Consider the following 14,340-nt stretch of genomic DNA (forward strand, 5'->3'; position numbering starts at 1 on the left):
TTGTTTTCTGCCTTAGACAAGTATTTGAGGCTTGAGACCACAAATTAGGTATAAATCTAACCATTATAGTATAATAATACTGTGTAGTACTGTCTTAGACTTCTTTGGCAAATATTTGTTTTTCATGTAACATCACTTGGGTGTTTCTCCCTAGATCATCCTTTTTAAAGGAAAAATAAAATTTAAAAACTTACTAAATATCCAACTCCTATTAGTTAAGACATTTTTCTGCTTGCCAAAGGGGACTGAACACAAGAAGATAAAAATGAGGCATGTCACATATTGATGTATTTATTATAAGCCTTTAGGGACTCCTGATGAATCTTTTCTTTCTTAAATAAGTATTGATGAAATATTTTCTATAAGTAACAGGTAAGGGCACATGAAAGCACTCAATTTCCTGGGTTTCTAACTTAAACTACAAGTATATAAATATTTTTAAGATTGTTGCTGTATACTAGAGATAATGTCAAAACTTAAAATAGTGAGTGACACCATTGTTTCCTGTATTTAGGTTAAATTTTTTGGAATATCTAAAACTCAAGTGTGATAAATGATTTCACTTACTAAGAGATCACCTTATTAAAGTTCCTTTCTTGACAGTCTAAAATCTAAATATGAAGTGTTTTTATTGTACCAACTTACTAATATATGAAAGTTGTTATAATTGGGATTAAAGAATTAACAGAATTAAATGAAGAAAATAAAAATCTGTAGATTCAGTTAAAGAAGAAGAGTAAGACTAAAAGAATGCTATTACACATAGTTAATTTAAAATGCCTGTCCTTCATCCAGATGGCCAACAGACACATGAAACGATGCTCAGCATCCCTCCTCATCAGGGAAATACAAATCAAAACCACACTGAGATACCACCTCATGCCAGTCAGAGTGGCTACAATGAGAAAATCAGAGAACTCTAGATGCTGGCGAGGATGTGGAGAAACGGGCACCTTCCTACACTGTTGGTGGGAATGTAAACTGGTACAGCCCCTCTGGAAAACAGTGTGGAGGTTCCTCAGGAAACTAACAATAGAACTCCCCTAGGACCCAGCAATAGCACTGCTAGGAATTTACCCAAGGGATACAGAAATGCTGAGGCATAGGAGCACATGTACCCCAATGTTCATAGCAGCACTCTCCACAATAGCTAAAGCATGGAAAGAGCCTATGTGTCCATCAACAGATGAATGGATCAAGAAGATGTGGTTTATCTATACGATGGAATACTCCATGGCAATGAGAAACAATGAAATCTGGCCATGTGTAGCAACATGGATGGACCTTGAGGGTGTTCTGCTGAGCGAAATAAGTCAGGCAGAGAAGGACAAATACCATATGTTTACACGTATAGGAGGATTAGGAGGAACTTAACTGAGGAAAAAGGGGGAGAAGAAGGGGGGAAATGGTGGGGGAAAGGGAGAGAGGCAAACCATGAGAGACTCTTGAATGCTGACAAAAACTGAGGACTAATGGATGAGGGGAGGAGGGGGGGAGGGGCATGGAGGAGGGCACTTGTGGGGATGAGCACTGGGTGTTATGTGGAAACTAATTTGACAATAAACTATTTGTAAAAAAAAAAAAAAAGAACTTTAAGAAAAAAAATAAAAGTGGTTTTCACTGTAAAAAAAAATAAATAAAAAAATAAAATGCCTGTCCTTTTTTTTTTTTTTAGAGGAATGTTACTGTTACAAAGTGCAGAAGACCAAGATACTTATAATGTTACAGTTAGAAATTATGGCAGATTGTTATGGTGAGCATATTTTTTTCCCATTGTTTCTGTGACTCTTAGATTTTTCTGATGAAAGCTACAGGACTACTGAGGTTGAATTTTCAGAGTAGTGGCACATGTAGAGATGAGTGGGCTGATGATGATCTCCCCTGGTACATAATTCCCTCAATACTGGACTGTGTTAATAGTTCCTGTTCTGTAACGGCACTGTGCTTTAGTGAGAAGCAGATTTAGAACTGATGGTTGTGGAGTATACAAGAGAACATTTCAAAGAGAGGAGGTGCTGTCTGTTATAGTAGAACCCTAGTTAATTGGAAGAGGAACTGGATTTATTCTGATTTGCTTGCTGTGTATATTTACATTGGGAATAGACATTAGAGATCCATTAATATATGTATTAATGTTTGTATTACATACGTTATATAAATATATATAATTAATATTAAATAGTTAATATATGTATGTATCCGTAAACAATCTGAGGTAACCAGCCCTCTTTCCTTCATAAAAAAAAAAAAATACCCTTTTTAAAATTTTACAAAAGGGTGCCTCAGTTGATTAAGCGTCCGATTTCCTCAGGTCATGGTCTCGCGATTTGTGGATTCAAGTCCTGCATTGGGCTCTGAGCTCTCAGCTCAGAGCTTGGAGCCTGCTTCAGATTCTGTGTCCCCCCTCTCTCTGTGCCCCTCCTCTGCTCGTGCTCTCCCTGTCTCTCTCTCAAAAATAAATAAACATTAAAAAAATAAATAAACACAACTACAGAAATTTTTTTGTGTACGTGCATTTTGGGATGGAGAGAGAGCCATATAGCTTTCTTCAGATTCTCAAAGACTTTTGACCTAAAAAGAATTTTAAAAAAAGATTAAAACCTAGGTATTTTAGAGAATAGAATTAGGTTTGGAGAATAGAAGTGTTATGGGGGGAAGCTTTTTGGCTTTAGTTAGGGAAGTGTTCCTCAAGCTGCGAACTGCCCCCAAATTGTTGAACGATCAGAACTGTAGTTTGGTATTTTGAGGATAGTGCCTACATCTTTTAAAGATATATAGTAGAGATCTGAGGTAGCCAGCTATTTCCTTTATAATGGTGAAACTGAATCTTATCCATAGACAGGAAGATACTATGTATCAGGTAATCTCTCTCTCTCCCTTTCTTTCTTTCTTTCTTTCTTTCTTTCTTTCTTTCTTTCTTTCTTTCTTTTTCTTTCTTTCTTTCTTTCTTTCTTTCTTTCTTTCTTTCTTTCTTTTTCTTTCTTTCTTTCTTTCTTTCTTTCTTTCTTTCTTTCTTTCTTTCTTTCTTTCTTTCCTTTTCTTAAAAGTTTTATTTATTTCTGAGACAGACAGACAGACAGCCTTAGTAGGGGAGGGTCAGAGAGAGAGGGAGACACAGAATCTGAAACAGGCTACAGGCTCTGAGCTGGCTGTCAGCACAGAGCCCGACGCGGGGCTTGAACCCACAAACTGCGAGATGATGACCTGAGCCGAAGTCGGACACTTAATTGACTGAGCTAACCCAGGTGCCCCAAGGTAATCTTATTTCTAAGATTTTGTTGTAGCCAAAGATAAGTAGAAAGAGCTATGGAACAAGTATCTGTTCTCTTTAGTTTTGATGTAAATATTTTAGAAGAAAATCTCTATCTCCTATTGAAAATAGATGGTCTTTTGAATTTGTTTTATTATGAAATATATTAAACATGCAAATGTAGTAATAGTATAGAACATAACTTAATGAATAGTATTGCTCAAATATAACAGATCTTAAAACTGTCTATTGTCTTCAGGGTGGGTTTTTTTTTTTTTTCAAAGAAAAATTTACAAGTAAAGTTGAAGCACCTTGTGCCCTTTCTAGTTCTTTTCTCTACAAAAATAATCACATGTTTGAAGATAGTGTTTATTTTAGAAAATAATATATGTATGTATCCATAAACAATTAAAGGCAGCCCTCTTTCCTTCATCAAAATATTTATCAAAATTTGAGTTTTTTATTTAAAAAATTTTTAAATTTTTTGCTTTTTAAAATCTTTCACCTCTATGAGACTAATTTTGGAATCAGAGATTATATTTTTAGCTCCCACACACACTCCTTAAGATTAAAAGGATTTTCTAAAAAGATTTCCAATAACGCATTAAAAATAGAAACAGCTTGTGATTATAGTGATGGATTCCAGAAATAAGAATCTCAAAGATATAGTGCATCATTTCCAGGTGGTGACAGCTTCTCTTCATTTTTAAATAATTATTTTTGTTATTAAAATGTTATTGTACATTTATCATATATAACAATTTTTACTTTTCTTTCTATTAAATACAGAAAAGATAATATAGTTTTGTCTGTGGAATTTAGTGTATCTTTATACTTTCAAAAAAAAAAATGGATGTGCAGGTAAACAGTTTACACAAAGGCTAGGTTTGATTTTGTCTAGATATTTTATAACTTTAGTTAAGCTTGTCAAAGATGTTCAGACCATACCCACAGGGTAATATTCAACCCACATATTTAGCTTAAAGAGTTCTGTATACATGTCAACTTGAAATTATTTTTTTTGCTTGGTATTTTAGTTCAAGTTTGTTAATAAGAAAGACGGTGTAATTTAGCAGAACTAATCACTTTCACATGTCATTTAAAGGAAGCAGATTGTAAAATTAAATTATCCCAGTACATCTTATTTGAAATAAACGATACACCTTTTATTTTATCTTTTCAATAGCTTTAACAGTGATAGATGAGGTAGGTCAAGGTATTAAAAAAACCTTAGTATCTCTTTGTATTTCTATGATATAAGCCAAAATTTGTTTTAATATTAAAAATAAGTTTTGTTTTGTTTCTTAGTTCCATTGGTGAATATGATAAAGCTATCCAGGCTTTTAAGTCAACACCTCTTGAAGAGTTAGAAGACATCATAGGTTTTGCATTGGCTTTATTTATGAAAGGTCTATATAAGGAAAGCAGCAAAGGTGAGTATGTTGCTTGATGCTTAAGGACACATCTTCATTTTCTAGGGCTGAGTGGAATTTAATCACAACAAACTTACATATAGGAAGATGGAACATTGAAATGGGAATAGGGCTTGTAATGTTTATTAAAATCCAACTAGTAACCAGGAATGGCACTGGGTACTTTTTTTATGTTCCTTCACTTAATACATTATTATGATGAATAGTCCTCACAGCAGTGTTCTGAGCTGAGTATTTATCTTTATTATTTACATGAGGAAACTGAGGCCCAAGTTTAAGGTAGATATATGAGTTACCATTTGAAAATAGGTATTTGCTTAAATGTCAATTTCTGATAAATGAAGACCTTGACCATTGTTAGTAATAGTGTGTTTTTATTTTCTCCAAAAATGCTCATTGAGTCCATATAAGACCCAACCTATATGTGTGCAACTCACTTTAAGTATCTATAATCTGATGGAGTTACTGTATGCATGTGAGAATTTTCATGATATCTCAATGGCTACGGGTCTTCACATCTCTTAAAGAGTTCCCTAGAAAAATAGAAGTTGGGGGATGTTCCATAATAACCCTAATAATATGCCCAATATCACTTTGGACCAGCTAAACCATGTTAGATTATTATAAATGTTTGTTCTGTCCACTTGAAAATAAGGGAAAATAACATGTTATTATAGTTAGACCTTAAAAAAATAAGATTAGAAAGGGAGAAATCTCACTATTTGTCAACCAGGATTGTGTTTATATTGTTTTGTTTCTGTTTCCAACTCTATGTAATAGCCTATGAAAGAGCCTTGTCTATTGTTGAATCAGAGCAGGATAAAGCGCATATCTTGACAGCTCTGGCAATAACGGAGTATAAACAGGGAAAAATGGACGTAGCCAAGACATTGCTATTTAAATGGTATGTATAGTTGACATCAACACTTAACAAGACCAGATACTTAAACATTGAATTAAAATTTAGAACAGTGTAACATGAAGCTTTTAATATTGGATCCTTTCAGTGAACAAAAAGGATTAGACTGAACCAGTTGTGAACTGATAACCAAGGTGGAACTGGAGATCATGGCTTAATTCTTAGCTCTGGATCCACCCAGTCCTTCAAAACATCCTGTACTGTGTGTGTATTATTTTTTGTTTAAAAGAGTCATTGATCACTTGATCTAATAGGATCTTAAAACATTAATGAAGGCATTTCTAACTGGCTTTATCTGTTGGCCTCTTTGGTCCCCAAAGAGATTTCTTCCTCTTTCTTGTTCAAATTAAACTGATAAAATAAAAATTTCATTTAAAATTAAAACTTAAAAAAAAATTATAGCAGAGGCACTGGGGTGGCTCAACTGGTTAAGCGCCCAGCCCTTGATTTCTGCTCAGATTGTGATTTCATGATCATGAGTTCGAGCCCCGTGTCAGGCTTCTGCTGAGTATGGAGTCTGCTTGGGATTCTCCCTCTCCCTCTCCCTCTCTCTCTCTCTGCCTGTTTCCTGCTCACACTCTCTCTCCCTCTTTCTCTCAAAATAAATAAATATTTATTTTTAGAATAAATTAATAAAATAACAGCCGATGATATCTATGGTTATTTACATGGTTATATGGTGAATTTATCTAAAACCCAAACCACAAAACACTATTTATATTTGTTTTTAAAACTTAAATATAATGAACAGAAAAGAAATTTGGCTGTTGCACTGTGAAAGGCCCTTGGTATTTTTAACACTTTAGACATTTTGGGAAATTGCTGTCCCTAGAAGCTCAGGAGTCTGTTTTATAATTATCTTAAAGCTGGGCTTAGTTTGGTGACTCTTTAAGTAAATTGCTTTCCTATTAAATGTTAAATATGTTTTAACACTTAAAGACTAGTGTACTTTGGCTAATAGACAATTAAAAATGTTTACAGCTCTATCTTAAAGGAACCAACTGCAGAAAGCCTTCAAGCCTTGTGTGCTCTAGGTTTGACAATGCAGGATCCAACGCTGTCAAAAGCAGCACTTAATGAATTACTGAAGCACATCAAACAGAAAGACAGTGAATATCACAAGTGCCTTCTTTCATCAGCAATTTATGCCCTACAAGGCCGCAGTGTGGCAGTGCAGAGACAGGCATCTAAAGCTGTTCACAGGTAAGTTCCATGCTTGTGAACTTGGAGTAACTATAGTTAAGGAGCTTATTTATGCTTGACATTGGGAATATAAATATAAATATAAAATATACTTGAAAACCAGAATGTGGTTTTATGAAATTGCACTTAGGGACAGGCAACTAACCATACACATTATTTCATCTATAAATATGTTTTTTTTAATTCGGTTGATAAGGAGATAAGAGAACAGAAATTTTGCACTTACTCAGGTTAAGGCCTGAACCTTATTTTAATAAAGAAGCCATTATTCTTTTATTTATTTATTTTTGCCCATATTTATGCTTAAGCTTGTGGTATTGCCCATTTGTTATCCGATACTGTTCACTTGGATGGTCTTAGGAATTTTTTGGCCACTCAAATATTCATTAATGTCTTCAAAATTTTGAAAATAGAAAGCTGTTATTACTAGCAACAGTGATTATTTGTTTTGCTTTCAGCAGTAAAGTGTTGTAAAGGTACTTTGTTTTCCTTCCACAATTTTTATCTCCTTGTGTTTTCCTTGAACACAACATATTAGATTTTGTTAGCTTTTCATAATTAGATCTCATGGCTTTGTAATCATTGTATTACTGATTTTTTCCTTCTTATTTTCATAAGCACTCTTGGTGTATATAGGAGGTGTGTTTTCTAAAAATTAAAGTACTTTCATTCACACATAGACACTTAATATGAACCTGTTTTAGATGTTAACAAGATTTTGAACATAAAATGTTGGTTGCTTTTACTTTTTGTGGTTAAAGTGACTCCCGTCTCTAAGCTTTCTGCTTTTGATGATCTCTGTAGTAACCCAGCTGATCCTGCTCTTTGGTCTCTGTTGTCCCGGGTAGTTGCTCAGTATACTCACCGAAGTGCAAAGGTGAGTAATGTTCTAAATTCTGGCAAAAAGATAAAGTAATTTGTGATGTAGTAAATAATATAATGTTTGAAGTATTAGCATTATCGTTCTGGGAAATAACGAATACAGCTAGATTTTCCATTAGTTATTCAACAAGTAGTACACTGAGTTTCTTTCATGTACTGTTGTACTGTCCTGGGCAGGCATTCTGAAAGATAAATGGAAGTGGGTGGACTTTTGTTTTTTTGAATACATACAAACTATGTTAATGGCTATGTGGTTAGGTTATGTTTATGATGTCATATAGGGAGAATTAACTCTTGTGTTTTTGAATCCCTAAAGATAGTTTTATCTAAATGCTCTTTAAAGATAAGAAATTAAAAACTAGAGGGTTGCCTAGGTGACTCAGTTGGTTAAGTGTCTGACTTCAGGTTGGCTCATGGTCTCCTGGTTCATGGGTTCCCTGTGTTGGGGTCTGTGCTGACATCACAGAGCCTGCTGCAAATCCTCTGTATCTCTCTCTCTGCCCCTCCCCTGCTTATGCTTGCTTTGTCTCTCTCAAAAAAAAAAAGTAAACTTTAAAAATCTTTTAAAAAAAGAAATTAAGAGCTAGAACTTTGCTAATGTTTAAAATCTAAAAATGTGAAACACAATGTGAAGTCATTGATATTCTTTTTTTTTTAAAGTTTATTTATTTTGAGAGAGAGAGAGAAAAAAAAAAGTGTGAGCCAGGGAGGAGCAGAGAAAGAGGGGGAGAGAGAAGCCGATGCAAGCTCTATGCGGTTAGTGCAGAGCCCATCACAGGACTCAAACTCATGAACTGTGAGATCATGATCTGAGCTGAAACCAAGAGTCAGATGCTTAACCAACGGAACTCCCCAGGTGCCCTAAAGTTATTGATGTTCTATAAAAGGGATTATATATTTTATTTTAGTTCATAATAGCCAGATTTAAAAAAAATTTTTTTTTTAATGTTTTATTTATTTCTAGGAGAGAGAAACAGCATGAGCAGGGGAGGGTCAGAGAGAGAGGGAGTCACAGACTCTGAAACAGGCTCCAGACTCTGAGCTGGCAGTCAGCACAGAGCCCAACACGGACCCCGACACGGGGCCCAAACCCATGAACCGTGAGATCATGACCTAAGCGAAAGTCGGACGCTTAACCGGCTTAACCGGCTACCCAGCCGCCCCATTAGCCAGATATTTTTAAGAGTCTGTGAACTATTTCGTTAACTTATGTGGTTACTAAGTCCTTTCAGAGTTACTTAACTAGTTGGTAAACATAATGGTAGTAGCTAATATGTTTTGAACCTTATTACATCTAATAATTCTATTGTCTGGAGTGAGGGAGCGGTCCGTTTTTATTTTTTATTCCTACTGGTTCTCACACGTGGTAGTTCAAAGAACCTAGAACATCATCATTCTTACTAGAATAAAGTACTTATTACGTGCCAACTACTGTATATATTTTGTCATTTAATCCCAACAACCATATGAAGTAGTGGCAATTAATGTCCACTTTATAGCGGACACTTGAGATGTAGATATTAAATAACTTGTGTAATATCACAGTGTTTGTGGTGATGGATCATCCCAGATCTAACTCCTGAATCCTCCTTGTACTTTCTGTGTGTTTTTTTTTTTTTAATATTTATTTATTTTTGAGAGCGAGAAAGAGATCAAGTGGGGGAAAGGCAGAGAGAGACAGAGACAGAAAACAAGCAGGCTCCATGCTGTTAGTGCAGAGCCCAACATGGGACTCGAACTGACAGACTGTGAGATTAAGATTTGAGAGCCAAAGTCAAGAGTTGGACGCCCAACCAACTGAGCCACCCAGGCACTCCTGTGTTGTTTTCTCTTTAATCCAAATTCGATTTATTTTATATTGACGTATTTTTAAAGTTTGTTTTTAACATTCATTATATGCTAAATATGATGTGGAAAACATTTCTGATACTACAATTCCAATACAAAATCAAGAGAACAGCATATTTCTGAATTAAAATGAAATCATTCTTATAAATCACTTGTTTTCCAGGTAAAATATCTAATTGAATTTTTAAAAATTAAGGATTTCAAATAGACTTTTCAAAAACTATGATATGTAGATATTTCTCATTTTTAGTATTCAGTTGATTACTGAAGGAGTGATTAGCTTCAGGATCTCTGAACTTTGGATATTCATTTTACTAGGACCTACACAAATTTTTGAAATACTAATATTTTCATGGAGTAAAACCATGTGAACCTTAAGATGAGTTTTGTGATTCTATTTTTCTCTTTTAGTCTTTCACATGTTAGAAAGCATGTACCTGTGTTTGGTATAAAACTATGTAACTTTTTGTATTTTAAAAGACCAGATAATAGAAAAGATTTTCTTCCCTAAAACTCTAAACTTGTCTCTTAAAGTAGTAACAAATTGATACTTCTGGAGTTTGGAATTTGTAAATATGATAAAACCAATGATTCATTGGTTTTATTTAAATGATTTCATTCAAATGATTTAATGGAAAGAATTATCAGTCTTAATTTTCACTATTTGTGAATGTTTATGCATTTATCTAAATACGTATTTTCTATTATAGGGAGGTGCTGTAGCAGGAAACGTGGCTCATATTTTGGACTCAAATCATGGAAAGGTTAGTTTTTTGCAATACAAAGGAACTGTCCTACTTAATAAATATTACTGATGAAACAATAACAGTTTTTCTTCCTAGGTTTAGGAGGTTACATCGTACCCAATATAGTGCTACTTTTAGTCAGTTTGAAAGTCAAGGGAGCTATAAAGATAATTTGTTAACCCTCTTCTTTTTCTCTTATGTAGAAGGCATTACTGTACACTGCAGTAAATCAGTTAGCTATGGGAACCAGTTCAGCAGAAGCTGAAAAAAATATTGCACTAAAGACCATTCAGAAAGCAGCTCTTCTTTCTCCAGGTGAATATAATATAATACATTTCATTAATTCAAATTTTGTTGGTCTTGCATTTGTGGCTTATAGGTACAAACTTTCTATTTTTATGAAATAAATGGGAGTTTTAAGAAAATAAGGTTTTGCATATTATTTGATTATCTACATGTGGCTTCTGATAATTAAGAGATAATCAGTTCTTGAAACAGGCTGAAAGGAATATCTGCATAAAAATACTTAATTACCCTTGATTGAAAATCTGAATTCTGTATTTTCATGAAATAGTTTTATTTCTGTTTTCTATCTGTCTGGTTTAATGAGGTTTACCTATAGCTGCTAAATTATTTAATGAACATGTTTAGTCATTTTAGTTATCTTTATGGGTAGTTAGCTCCTTGAAGAGAGGGGATGGGCTCTGTGGTAATGTTGGAATACCAAGTTGATGGCCTCACCTGGGCCAGCTCTTCTTTGTGTCGTGTGTATACCATTGATCACACTGTTCACTGAGGAAGTAGATACGACTGCTTCAGCATACTCTGTTATCACTGCTGGGAAAAGGCCCCAGAGGACTGGAATACCTACCAATGTGGGTTTGTGAGGTGTATTTTTACATAATATTATTTTTAATATGACTTATAGCATTAAATAATTTATTCCTGCAGAGCACTTCAAACATTTTAGATCAGAATACTTTTGCTTTTGGCTAGGGGCGGTTAGGAAACAAATGGTACAAAATAAGTCCAATGTTCTCTTCACAATATAATAAATTGTAAAGATCCTAATTAAACTGCAAAATACCTAATAATTTGGAGATTATTTTGTAAAAACAAACAGAACAACATCTTATTTATTCTTTGTTTCATTTATGCAATAGAACAAAAAGAGACTTTAAACATTTAGATTTGTCCTTGTTATACATTGGATAAACTTTTGATTTTTAGAGGTGTTTTCATGAAAGTATTGGATTTTTTAAAAAGGCAAGGGGTGCCTGGTGGCTCAGTTAGTTAGGCATCTGACTCTGGATTTTGGCTCCAGTCATGATCTCATGGTTCATGAGTTCGAGCCCTGTGTCAGACTGTGTTAACAGTGTGGAGCCTGGTTGGGAATTCTCTCTTTCCTCCTGTCTTTCTGCCCCTCTCCCACTTTTTCCTTTCTCTCTCTTTCAAAATCAATAAATTTTTAAAAAGTCTTCCATAATGATCTTATTTTCCCATTTTATCTGGAGAAATATATACTCAAAGATGCTTAAAACAGCACCTGAGAGATGAAGATGAGTGCCTGTTTGAGACTTGGTTTTAGAGTCCAATAAAAGTAAATATAATTGTAATTATGGGTAGTAGTATATACCTAGTCCTTGTAGTTGAACAAAGTATAGTTTTGATAGATGGTATTCAAAGGAATCCTTTTAGAAATTTAAATATAATCCCAAGAATATGGAATTGAATTTTAAAAAATCCAAGTTCTGCTAGATTAGTGCTTCTGTGATATTAAAAGATGTTTTTAGCAAACTATATTTAGAAAATCTGGGGGGTGCTGGGAGGCTCAGTTGGTTAAGTACCGACTTTGGCTCAGTTCATGATCTCATGGTTCTTGGGTTTGAACCCCGCATCGGGCTCTGTGCTGGCAGCTCAGGGCCTCGAGCCTGCTTCAGAGTCTTTGTCTCCTTCTCTCTCTGCCCCTCCCCTGCTCTCACTCTGTCTATCTCTCTAAAAAATAAACATGAAAAAAAAATGAGGTTTGTAGTATATATTTTTTTATATTATCACTTTGTTTCACATGGAATTTGAGTTGCTGAATATTTGTGGATGACTAAATGAAAAGAGCATTTCTTTTGAAATTGCTGCCAACTAATGTCCATGTCCTCCCTCCTGTAATCTAAACTATAGAATACCCTACGATCCCTAAGGGGGTTCTTCACTTAATCTTAGAATAAGTCAATGTTCAGAAATTATTAAGTAACTGGAATTGAAATAAAAACTTGAAACTACAAAAAAATTGAGAAATTGAGTTTATTTCAGTTGGAACTTTTGGTGTTAGACTTGAACCATCATCTAGTTCAGTTGTCTTGTTTTATAGAAAAATGAGTCCTGGGGCGCCTGGGTGGCTTAGTTGGTTAAGCGTCCGACTTTAGCTTAGGTCATGATCTCGCGGTTCGTGGGTTCGAGCCCCGCATCGGGCTCTGTGCTGACTGCCAGCTCAGAGCCTGGAGCCTGTTTCAGACTGTGACTCCCTCTCTTTCTGACCCTCCCCTGCTCATGCTGTCTCTCTCTCTCTCCTAGAAATAAATAAAACATTAAAAAAAAAAAAGAAAGAAAGAAAGAAAGAAAAATGAGTCCTGAGGTGAAGAGAAAGCTGGCACACAGTTAATTAGTGGCATTGTTAGACCTAAAACTCAGATCTGAGACCTAGTTACATGCTTTTCATTATACATTCATCAGGTCTCATAACTTCTAAGGAATGGTTCCCATTTCCTTATTCTGGAATTTGTATCCTTTGTTATTTAAAATAGTCATTATTTCAGACAGGAATTATTTTATGATATAGTGATATACATTTAATTTTTTTGTAAAAATTTTTTATGTGCCTAAGATTTCTAATGATTCTTATACTATTATAGGAGTAATACTGATCCTCTACAAATGAAGTAGACAAACATTTCAGACATTTAATAAGGGATGTATATTAGATGGAGCAGTTAGTGAGAAAAAAATATGAAACTTAAGCTAAGGGGTGCCTGGATGGCTCAGTCAATTAAGCATCTGAGTTTGGCTCAGGTCATGATCTTACAGTCTGTGACTTTGAGCCCCGCAACAGACTCTGTTCTGATGGTTCAGAGCCTGGAGTTTGCTTTGGATTCTGTCTCCCTTTCTTTCTGCCCTTCCTCCACTCACACTCTGTCCCTCTCTCTTAAAAATAAATAAACATTAAAAAAAAATCTTAAGCTAAAATTTTTGTTTAAATGACAATATTGTTAGCCATCACCCCTTGTGAGATTTTTAAATTATTTTTATTATTATTTTTTTAATTTATTTTTGAGACAGAGACAGAGCATGAGCAGGGGAGAAGCAAAGAGAGAGGGAGACACAGAATCTGAAACAGGCTCCAGGCTCTGAGCTGCCTGCACAGAACCTGATGGAGGGCTCGAACCCACAAACCGCGAGATTGTGACCTGGGCCTAAGTTGGATGCTTAACCGACAGCCACACAGGCACCCCAATTTTTATTAGTTTTTAACGATAGCAAGACTAACTGCAAATATTGACCTGTAAAATATGACTTATCAACTAAAAGAGCAAAAAATAAAAACTCTTCTAAACTTCCAAATTCTTTTTCACTTTCTCTTCACAACTACCTTTCTAAAGAAGAGGCATCTATCTGCATACTCTCTATTATTGTCACCTCATTCCACTGCCTCACCCTCTCCCCAGAAGAAGCTGTCATAGTGTGAAGGAAGGAAGGGAAGATCAAATGGATGAGGAGACGTATAATCATAGAATTGCTTCATTTGGAATGATAAAATGACTTTTACGATTGGCTGTTAGAACATAGGAAAATGGAGTTGTCTTGAGCTTCTCCTTTGACTCAGACTTTTCTTAAAAACTGAGAAAGACTGTTCTCTTGCTTTCCCTATGATTGAACCTTTAACACAGAGATGGAATGATGAACATAAATGTCTCTTTGAGACTTCTTGGTGTCTGATGAAAGTGAATAAAATTGACTTTTCCTTTTTTTAAAATTGGCTTCAGTAGTAGAATTTAGTGAATCATCACT

At 34.7% G+C, this 14,340-nt stretch overlaps 1 protein-coding gene across 1 annotated transcript in view; it reads left to right on the plus strand.

The window, feature by feature from the left end:
* TTC37 (tetratricopeptide repeat domain 37) overlaps positions 1–14,340 on the plus strand; it is a 92,954-nt gene that overhangs the window by 48,427 nt on the left and 30,187 nt on the right. The window contains exons 30-36 of the mRNA XM_039239380.1: positions 1,676–1,753; positions 4,559–4,683; positions 5,464–5,587; positions 6,584–6,805; positions 7,610–7,682; positions 10,246–10,299; positions 10,485–10,596. Of these exons, the coding sequence (XP_039095311.1) occupies positions 1,676–1,753; positions 4,559–4,683; positions 5,464–5,587; positions 6,584–6,805; positions 7,610–7,682; positions 10,246–10,299; positions 10,485–10,596 (788 nt within the window). The remainder of the gene's footprint in view (positions 1–1,675; positions 1,754–4,558; positions 4,684–5,463; positions 5,588–6,583; positions 6,806–7,609; positions 7,683–10,245; positions 10,300–10,484; positions 10,597–14,340) is intronic.

Source organism: Hyaena hyaena, unplaced genomic scaffold (assembly GCF_003009895.1).
Source record: "Hyaena hyaena isolate Hyena2069 unplaced genomic scaffold, ASM300989v1 scaffold_156, whole genome shotgun sequence".
Classification (NCBI taxonomy): Eukaryota; Metazoa; Chordata; class Mammalia; order Carnivora; family Hyaenidae; genus Hyaena; species Hyaena hyaena.